This window comes from Carassius auratus, chromosome 9, assembly GCF_003368295.1.
Source record: "Carassius auratus strain Wakin chromosome 9, ASM336829v1, whole genome shotgun sequence".
Classification (NCBI taxonomy): domain Eukaryota; kingdom Metazoa; phylum Chordata; class Actinopteri; order Cypriniformes; family Cyprinidae; genus Carassius; species Carassius auratus.
The window spans coordinates 6,199,116-6,209,805 of NC_039251.1; the positions used below are offsets into that span (position 1 = coordinate 6,199,116).

The 10,690-nt window shown below is 35.1% G+C and overlaps 1 protein-coding gene across 2 annotated transcripts; it reads right to left on the reverse strand.

Moving 5' to 3' along the window:
* Positions 1–3,604: 3,604 nt before the first annotated feature.
* Positions 3,605–9,261, reverse strand: LOC113108229 (uncharacterized). 2 transcript variants are annotated; one of them, XM_026271130.1, is made up of 14 exons: positions 9,049–9,261; positions 8,900–8,956; positions 8,679–8,805; positions 8,511–8,600; positions 6,627–6,814; positions 6,490–6,523; positions 6,330–6,414; positions 6,084–6,222; positions 5,954–5,991; positions 5,159–5,346; positions 4,588–4,720; positions 4,456–4,497; positions 4,338–4,368; positions 3,605–4,025 (listed from the first exon to the last, which is right to left on the reverse strand). In XM_026271130.1, the coding sequence occupies exons 1-14, from the start codon at positions 9,095–9,097 to the stop codon at positions 3,880–3,882; spliced, it is 1,347 nt and encodes a 448-aa protein (XP_026126915.1). In that variant the 5' UTR covers positions 9,098–9,261; the 3' UTR covers positions 3,605–3,879. The 2 variants fall into 2 exon arrangements, with proteins under 2 accessions (XP_026126915.1, XP_026126914.1); XM_026271129.1 differs by having other exon boundaries at positions 3,609–4,025; positions 5,942–5,991.
* Between the last annotated feature and the right edge of the window lie 1,429 nt (positions 9,262–10,690).

A 10,690-nucleotide genomic window follows, 5' to 3' on the forward strand; every position in this document is an offset into this window, starting at 1 on the left:
TTTTTTTTTTCTTGTTTTTTTTTTTTTTTTTTTGTAGCTGGTCTACACGATCATTAATTTATTTTGAAGCACTGGCTGTTAATTTCTGTTTCTTCATAATTTCATAATAGTCTCATGTATGTTAGAACTGTCTTCAGAAGTATTACTGATGAGATGAGATGAGATGGCATCTTGAAGAATAGAAATCAACATCTGGACATTTTCTTATGGAAGCCCATTTCTGCCATGAAATATAAACAGAAATACTTTATTTTAATTATTTTATAGCAGGGCGAAAAAAAACATAATTGCAAGAAATAAATAAGGAATCGAGAAAAAAGTCTGAAAAAAATATATATATACTGTATATTTTATGGTTTGAAAAAATCATTGCAAAATGTAAAAAAAAAAAAAAAAAAGTCAGAATAGCACGATATAAACTATTTGAGTTTCTTTTGCTATTCTAACTTTTTCCTTAAAATTTAAATCATATATAAAAAAAATAATAATAATTTTGATTTTAAAAAAAGTCAGATAAAAAAAAAATCTGATTCATGAGGTAAAAAAAAAAGTTTTTCATGTGGCAGAAACAAGCTTCCATATTTTCTTCACCTCTATGTTATTCTGGAAAACGAGGGGGGGGGGATATCTGGACATTTATTATGTATCTGAACACTTTTCAGATGTCGTTCTCGTAGACCATTGTTTCTAGCAAGAGATAATTGGCTCACATTTAATCGTTGTAATAAATGACACGCACATGTTCTGGTTGTGAAGATAATTCCAGTGTCATACAGTTCTTTGGCTGCATCACAGAGCATTGAAAGTATGAACCGTACCGTTTCTCCTGCCATCGTCTGTCCTTATTCATGTTAACCGTTTTTAATTGCTACTACATATACAGGTATTTAAAAATGAACTATTTTTGTGCAGAATATCTTCAGCTCTGGGCTCATTAGCCTCCTTCCAGTTTGTTTCTTACTCATGTCTCAGCCCTTTTCCTTTATCTTGAATGGTGTTATGATCAACCGATCCTGATGATTTCTGTAATAGCCTGTGTACAGTGCGACAGGAGTGACTTGTAAAATCAAGGCAGAGCAACTGCATGGAATAAACACTGCTGTACTGTACCAAACTCTGCCGCCTCTGCTCGTTCTGTTCTGATCTTGTGACTAGATTGACTCGAGAGGTTTAAAATGTGCTGTATATATCCATTATAGCCATAAATACAGTATTTCATGCCCATTCACTTATGTATGAAGTATGAGACCGAACAGAGTTTAAGTGCCAGATAACATATCTGTGCACTGCATGTTCAAAGTTCACAAATTATATTGCATTTGCAATTTACAGAGGATGACATAATCAGACTGAAACCAATGCGAAAAAAATTTATTTTCCGAATTAAAAAATAAAAATAAATAAATATATATATATATATATATATATATATATATATATATATATATATATATATATATATATATATATATAGCTTATTTGTTATAAAATGCAATTGATTTGAAAGTATTTTAATGTGTCTTTATAAGGTGTAAAACAAACCATTCTCAATCCCAGCATGCACATAGTGTTTCTAGGTTATAGCATCCCTTAAAGTTGTATTTCGGTTAACAAGTCTCAGCTTAAACACGGTACACATAGCAAGGTTTTTTTGTTTAATATAATAAATAAAAAGAAAACTAAATAGCAATAAAGTGAGCTTCACTTGCAGAACAGAATCTTCTAAAGGCACATAAGTCTGAAGTTATACATTTTTATGTTTATGTCTCATCGCTCTGGCTGGACAGGGCACAGTATGTTAAGGAGCGTAACATTTCCGTCACAGCTTTAGGTATTCGGCCAATCACAGCGCACTGGATAGCTGGCCAATCAGAGCACACCTTGATGTGCTTTGTAAAAATCGATGCGTTTCAGAAAAGACGGGGCATACAGGAGAAACGATAATATACAGTATGTGGAAAATAATGTTTTTTTAACCTTAAACCATATAAACACATTTCATTCCGACAAATAATGTTCTTTTTAGCAGCATCATATGACTACTTTATTTAAATGTCTCTAACATGGTTTGGTAAAAATTTCTCAATGGTAGTGTAAAAAATGTTTTACCGCTCTTTTCAGAGCAAGCCATTTTGTAGCATTTTCCTTAAAATGTTAATGAGCTCCGCTGACTCCGCTCCTCTCTTCTGAGCTGCTCTCTGAAAGACGGTTTACTCTAGCTGGATTCATCATGAAACTTGCTAATTAACACATTATTAGTAAAGGCGATTTGCAAAGATTAATTAAAAAACCTTAAACTCACTTCTTCTGGAGGTGAGGCTGGATCACGAATGATCCGTACGAGCATAGACACATTTATGTAGATCAGGGGTTCATTCCCTTCAGAAACAAACGCAATCCACTGAGTCTTCAGCGGATCAGATGTAGGAAGTAAATAATGACTGCTATGTTCATTATCACATCCAACAACAGTATTGTAGATTAAAAATAAAAAACACTGGATGTTTTTTTTTTATCATTATAGGGAGGTTGTGTACACACAATGCCAACATTCATTTCAGTTCAAACAACTTGTAAAAGTGCTTTTTATCATTTCAAATATAAGTATATAAAATGTTATGTTTAATATATCAAAACATTATGTATGCTTTTGTAATTGCAGTTAAATACATTGATGTCTTTCATATACACATCTAAATGCCACTTCAGATGCAGCTTCTGTGTTGAATTCTAATTCTAATTCACTGATTAAATGTAAGAATGTGACTCAAAAGATAATGGACACTTTTATAAAATGTTAAAATCAGTTTAAACAGATTGGAACATTAAGTTTGATTATATCAGTGTGAATATATATATATATATATATATATATATATATATATATATATATATCAGTGTGTGTGTGTGTGTGTTTAATCATTATAGACCTGTGTTTTTACCGGAGGCTACCAGGATAATTATAACTGAGTTTATTAAATTCATAAACATAAACTATATCTTCTCTATTTCCAGTTTGTAGCGTGGATCATTCATCAACATAAAATGGTTTGATGTATTGTGCTACAGATACAGATGGAGATTATGCAGTAAGATATTCATTTACAGTAGTGTTTCTGTCTATGAATGTAAGGCCGCCGTGATTTAGCCAAGTAAGACATGTTCCTGGATCAACATATTCTGGAAGGATGTTGTTGATCCAGGAACATGTTGTACTTGGTGAAATCACACTCGCCATAAAAAACTACATGGATAGCTGAGTAACAATAGTGCAGAAGCACATAACCCTAATTTTAAGCCTAAAAGTTATATTTCAATTCTGACCGGTTGATTGGAATGTTGTTCCAGGATCATGTTGTACTTGAATTGAAATCACACAACTGTATGTAAATGAATGTAGTAATGTGGCTAGATGTCATGTTACAAGGACTGTCCAGTCATTTAAGAAATATATACAGTACAGTACATATATAATATATAAATATATATATATATATAAAATACTTTCTGTGTTGTACTGTAAGTGGTGGAAAAACAAATAGACTTTTTTGAACTTTGAAGATGGCATTGTTATGTTTTCATTTACGATGTAGCATCAAATACATTTAATAAGAACATCATTCATGAAATTAACATTCCTCTAATTTTCTAATAATTATAATGTTCAAGTTTAACTAGTATAATAATGCATTCTAATGACCTTTGTAAATAGAATATTGTGAATCACATGTTAAAACAAACTTGAACAAACTGACCAGGATCACAAACACATCTGAACGAATCTAGGATCTAGAACTGAACTTCAACAGACTCTAACACACTCTTATCTGAACACATTTCTCAAGTAAAGCTATAGAAATGAGATTCATGTTAATGAAGTTATATTTTTCCAAAGCTGAATGAAAATGGAAATGAATCCGCAGAACCTGCCGTGTCCGGTGTGGAGGAGTTCTGCTGAGGGCTCACCGTCCCGAACGAGAAGGAAAACTCCTCTTGACGACTCTCGGCTTCGTCGAACAGGAAACCTTACAGAGAAACCATATTAATGGATGTAAATATGGTTTAATCTTTCATCTATTTAATCTATTTTCTCTGTGGTTGGTGTGCAATGTGTCCTCAGAAAAAAGGTACAAAAGCTTTCACTGGTGGTACCTTTTCAAAAGATAGTACCTTCTAGATACTCATAGATACACTTTAGGTACAGATGTGTACCTTTAAGGTCCAAATATGGAGCTTTTAAGTAGAAGGGTGCACCATTTGAAAAGGTACCACCCCAGTGACATGGCTATATTCTTGACCGGTTTGGATGTTAGATATTACTCATGTTCGTTCTTCACCTGAGAACTTGGGTGCCAATCCTGGGGACTTCTGTTACCACCAGAAACACAGAATCAGCTTTCAGACATTTAAAATGTTCAATCATTATTACAAACGTCAGAGTTCCTCCATAAATACCCTGTCGCTGAAATAGGAGCTCGTGAAGGTAAATGGAGATGCCTACAACATAAGCACACAAACATACACACAGATGAAACGATGAAGCTTTTATTGAAGAAACGATGCATGTGTCAGTCTTCTGAAGTTCACCTCTTCTGCAGCAAAATCACAGCCCAGCTTAGAGAACGCAGGTGTACTGGGACCAGAATTCATGGAGAAGACAAAAGCGGGCGACTTGGTGTCTGAGACCTCCTGCCGTCCAGGTGAGGAACTGGGACTGTTGCTGTTAACAGATCCGACAGTTATCGGTCTCAAACTAGTACTAGATTCATCAATGAATGTTACATGCATTGATAGAATCAATATATAAGTTCTTCTAAATGCTGTTTGGTTGACATACACTCAACCACTTCTTGTGCAGGTTTTTGTTGTGCAATAAAAAAAAGGAATGAATTGCAATTAATAAAATAAAATAAAAAATCTGTCTTATATACCTCATGAAACCTTATATTTCTCAAATTATTGCCTACTTAAGATGAATCACTTGTCGCTTTGGGTAAAAGCATCTGCTAAATGAATAAAAGTAAATGTAGGTGCATCCCTGAGAAATGCATGATGTAAAATGGGTTGCAAATGTTGACTTCAGACTAATGGAAGTGACAGTTTGCTGCATATAAAGGCACAGGATGCTTCATCATAAACACAGCTGAATGGGTCGTACTTTAGAGAGAAGGTGGGGGTGGTTGGCATGGCTTTTATTCTAGCTGGTGATGGTGGAGGACAGATGCCACGCTCATTCACTGTGTCCTCCTGAGCATCTGCTGTGGTCACCTCCAGACAATCTTCCTCTTCCTCCTCTGACACTTCCACCATGAGCTCAGAAGCACATGAAACATTCATATTCCCCTCCTGCATTCATTCAGACAGATCATATAGGAATATATAAAGGTTGGACTAAGCAAGATTTGCTAATGCTTTTTTTTTTGTTTTGTTTTTTTGTGGGGCGACAAGGCTGCATTTATTTAATCAAAAATACAGTATTTTTTATCTATTATTACAATTTTAAATAACTGTTTCTACTGTAAAATTGTATTTATTCCTGTGATGCTCCGCTGTATTTTCAGCATCATTCCTCCAGTCTCAAGTGTCACATGATCTTCAGAAATCAGAATAATATACTGATTTCCAGCCCGAGAAACATTTCTGATTATTATCAATGTTGAAAACAGTTGTGCTGCTTCATATTTTTTTGTGGAAACCGTGATACACAACAATTAAAAAAATTTGGATAAGTGACTTTTTTTTTTTTTTTCATTAAATAAAGAAAATACGTTTATTCAGCAAGGATGCATTAAATTGACCAGAGGTGGCAGTAAAGACGTTTATAATGTTGCAAAAGGTTTCTATTTCCATGCTGTTCTATTGATCTTTTTTATTCATCAAATAATCGTGAAAAAATCCTTTAAAATCAGTTGTGAGGGTGATTATTGAGTTTCAACTGTACCAGTTCGTTCACCTCCTCTGACTGCTTCTGATCACCTTCTTGCATTTGATCTAAAACGAAAGGATTGTTATTGGTCAGTGTATGTGCTCGTTGAGGTTTATTTTGTGATACGCTCAATATATTAATATTTGCTGGGGTTTACCTTCTCCAGTTTCTCCGGTCTTTGTCCATAGTCCGTGGTGAAATGTGTCAGTTTGAGATTCACTTTCATCTGTTTTATCCTTGTCTTCCTCAGAAGGACCTTCAGCAACCATGTGCTCATCTGCATATTCTTCAGGCTTCTAGAAGTTACAGAATTCACAATGCCATATCTCAACATATTCATTTACCAATAGAAGTCGGCCAGTTTGAATAGATTTTTCTGCAGGAAACAGCAGAAGAACAGTACCTGCATTATGAGGTCTTGATGAGGTTTCATTTCATCAAATGACTCCCTGTTTTCAATTTGAGAGACCTCATTGTCTTGACACTTACTATTTTCATAGGAGAAAGAATGTGTATTAACCTGACATAAAAAATAATAATAATCTGCTGTGACGAAAAAATACCTGTCAGCAGCATCAGTGACTGGCTCATCTTCACCTATCAAAACACAAGATCTGACATGTAAATACATTTTTAAAAATCTGTTTTCAAATGTATTTTCAACTTTGTGGATGTCTTTTGGAGGAAACAGGTGAATTACCCAGCGCTGCCATCAGTTCTCTCTCTTTCTCCAATATTTGTTCTTCGGTTGCTCTGATCCTCCTCTCGATTTCCTCATTCTCACCTTGAATCTTCAGCAGTTTTTGAGCGAGCGAGTTCTGACAGTATCGATCCTTATACTGCTGAAACACGTTCCTATAGCTCTCCATTCTCTCCTGGAAGATTTTCCTTCAAAGACCAAGCATCTTTAACCCTTTAAACCCTGAACTGTGTCATATTTGATATCTGATTTTCCAAAGCCTATGAATTATACACATGGTTGCTGAAAAACCTGTTGCGCATAATCTACACGCGTGCACTTACAGCAAATATCATCTTATTAAGACATATTAGTGAGTATTTATATGATTTTAATGTAAGTATCTGCTATCTCATCGATTTATGTTACCAGCATCAGAATTTCCACCAAATTGCTTTTTTTTTTCCTATAGATATTCTCACTATATTTACATTTAGTCATTTAGCAGACGCTGAGAATTTTCTATGTTGCACTTCAAATTTTGTTAGAATTTGATATTTTTTCTTTGAAATAACTATTTTTCTTCTCATTTTTTTCTCTTAGCTGTTATGTTTATTGATATTGTTTCTGATGTGTACAGGCCTGTCAGACACAATTACAAACAGATATTGTATAATAGTTATATTGTTTAGTCCTAGCCTGCGAATATTTGAAACTTAAAATCAGTTAACAGCCAAGGTAGCGTGCCTAATGAGAGCTTACGTTTATCACGTATTTACTAGCAGCTTCGTATTTCTAACTACAACAAAACTGTCAATAGCTTAAATCAAGTGAAATATGATCCAAGTAAACCACCGACTCCTCTTGACATGGCCTCATCGTCTAGTTTATCATACTGTGAGTATGTTAATGACAAAAGTAGGCTACTTGGTGATTCCACGAGATAATGGTAACGTTAGATGTCCATATTTGGCCACTGCGTGGGGATATTAATCCAGTTTTCTACCATTTCAAAGAGAAACCTCTGTAAACACCGTATCCAGTAGCTTCATTAAATACCTCTCGCGGTCCTCGGCCGGCAAAGAGAGTGTGTATGTTTCTGCTATTTTTGCTATCAAGAAATTAGAGCGAGTTCTGTATCAGGGGAATCCGTTTGTTTTCCCCCAAAAAGGGGCGTTAACCTTCGATGACGCAAAAGTAGCGTTGGTCTATTAAACCTAAAACTGTGTTACTGTATTTTTTACGATATACAACCGTTAAACCTAAAACAGTGTTACTGTATTTTTAAGGTATAAAACGTTAAACCTACAACGGTGTTACCATATTTTTTTGACGATATACGGCCGTTAAACCTAAAACGGTGGTACTGCATTTTTTTAAGGTATAAAACTGTTAAACTTTAAATGGTGTTACCGTATTTTTATGGTATAATTCTGGCAACCACAGCTGTCGATTTTTTACAGTATATTTTACAGATTAATTTTTACAGTGCAAATGAGGACAATAGATGCAATCAAAACCAACGAAAGGGCAATAATACGCAAGTGCTAATGTGTAATGTGTCATTTATTTTTTAGTGTTCCTGTAGCTCAAGTGGTAGAGCATTGCATTAACAAGCGCAAGGTTGGGGGTTCAATTCCCCGGGAACACATGACAGGTAAAAAATGTATAGCCTGAATGCATTGTAAGTCGCTTTGGATAATAGTGTCTGCTAAATGCATAAATTTAATTTTTAATTTTAATTAAAGTGCTAAGACAAGTCTTGATTCATCTAACTGTATCAGTCTATACGAGCAATAAAAGGTTGATGTAAAAAATATGAAGTGTGACTTTTTCAATGAGGTCAATGAACTGTTCCTTTTGAAATGGAAATATTTGTATGACTATACGTCAGGCTTGACCTACATGTCTTGATTATAGCTGTCCTGTCTCTTCTCTAGCTCAGCTTCCAGTGTCTTTTCATATTGAAGCAGCAGATGACCTGTTCGCTGAAGACTGATATCAGAATATTTATATTACACTCTCTTTGGGACTTGAAAATAACAATATTGTCAGCCTCACACTTTGCCGTACTTCTTGGTGTTTTCTTTGATGAACTTCAGCATGGTTTGTTTTTGCTGGACTTCCTCACTGAGTCTGCTGAGGGTCTTGTGAGTTGTGCTGATGTAATCCTTCTTCTCTTGAATGTTGGACTCACAAACTAAAAACACAGAGCAATTGTTTCCTTCTTTACAACTGAGAGATTCTTCCACTTTTTGAGAACTTTTTATATTTCCAGAGTTTTAAAAACCTACTTTGTATTTGTTGTTTGAGGTCATCCTTCTTCTGAGCAAGTTCTCGTGTTTCTATACCTGTTTATATATTACAGTATACAGTAAACACCAAGTTAAACGTATCAGAATATGTAAACAAATGATGAAATGAAGCGTTCTCAATACGTTACCTAACTGAAGCAGCAGGTTGTCCAGTTGATTTACCGTCTGCTCCTCCATTTAAAACCTGAAAAAAATAGCACACTGATCACTCAAATAGATCTATTTTTCAATCGTACGATATAAAATAAGGCAAATTTGCGTATTTAAGGCGAATACTGTGCGTTTCGACGTATTTTAAACAGAGCTCGTGCGCGTCCGTTATTTCGCGAGATAACTGTCACTCTGTTGTCAAAAAACCAACCGAAGCTTCAAAAACAAGCCCAGTATTTTTTGACAATTTATTATCAATTATTTATTACGAATAAATGAGCCTGCAACATATCAAACGGAAACTAATGTTTTATTTAAAAATTAAAAATCAGAAGTTATTTTACAAAAATCAAAATGGGAACAAAACTCTTTTAACAAGCAACCATATATTTTTTTAATGAGCCCAAAAAAAACCATAGACAGTAAAAAACGCGACCCGGGGTTTAGCCCAGAAAAATCCATGTATGTGACTTTTTATTTTAATGAATCAGAAAGATTTACCTTGTTTAAAATATACAAAAACAATTAAAATATATATATTTAAAGTATTGAGGAAAATACATACATCAAAGCAATGATTTTGCAATAAATATTTACCATGGTCATATCTATTAATTTATTTGCAACGCTGCTTTTATTTTCCGTGTCAGTCTAATTTGAGCTTGCGATACCATTTTTCCTTTGCGCTTCACTTTTCTGACGTGGGGGCGTGTACAACATGCCTCCATTGGAAGTGACGTCATCCGTCCGAGACGCTGCTCACTGATCCAAGGAAGTCGACGTTGAAGTTGAAGTTGAAGTTAAAGTTGGCCGCGTGCTGCCATCTTGTAGCAGAATTTCACTTGCGTTAGCCTTCCCATTGACTCCCATTCATTTTGGCGTCATTTTGACAGCGAATAACTTTACATCTGAGGCGTTTAAAGACTCCGTTTGTCCATTATTTATTTCTAAAGATACATGACAATGTATAAAAATAATTTGAGTCAGTTCGGGAGTTCGTAGCGGGATCGCGAATCATTTGAGTCAATTTGGGGATCGCGAATCATTTGAAAAAGTTCGGGAGTTCGTAGCGGGATCGCGAATCATATGAGTAAGTTCGGGAGTTCGTAGAGGGATCGCGAATCATTTGAGTCAATTCGGGGATCGCGAATCATTTGAATAAGTTCGGGAGTTTGTAGCGGGATCGCGAATCATTTGAGTCAACTTGGGGATCGCAAATCATTTGAAGCAGTTCGGGAGTTCATAGCGGGATCGCGAATAATTTGAGTAATCTGACTCCAGTTTGGGAGTTGGAGTGGGATCGCGAATCATTTGAGTCAGTTTGGGAGTTCGTAGCGGGTTCGCGAATCATTTGAGTCAGTTTGGGGATCGCAAATCATTTGAATCAGTTCGGGAGTTCGTAGCGGGATCGCGAATCATTTGAGTCAGTTCAGGAGTTCAAAGCGGGTTCGCGAAACATTTGAGTCAGTTTGGGGATCGTGAATCATAGTTGTATATGGATAGGCATTTTTTTAAACTAATTTAGTAGCTAGTTATAATTACGTTTTCCACGCTTGTTTGGGTGTGAAATGTGAACTCGTATTTTTTGTTTTAATGATGTGCCTTTTAAAAGTATCAGTT

Bases quoted from the DNA above. Each gene is read 5' to 3' on its own strand.
- LOC113108229 (XM_026271129.1), bottom strand. From the start codon at position 9,097: ATGGAGGAGCAGACGGTAAATCAACTGGACAACCTGCTGCTTCAGTTA. The intron at 8,957-9,048 runs GTAACGTATTGA...ATATATAAACAG, and splicing joins CAACCTGCTGCTTCAGTTAG to GTATAGAAACACGAGAACTT. The intron at 5,347-5,941 runs GTACAGTTGAAA...GAATGAATGCAG, and splicing joins CAGAGGAGGTGAACGAACTG to GAGGGGAATATGAATGTTTC.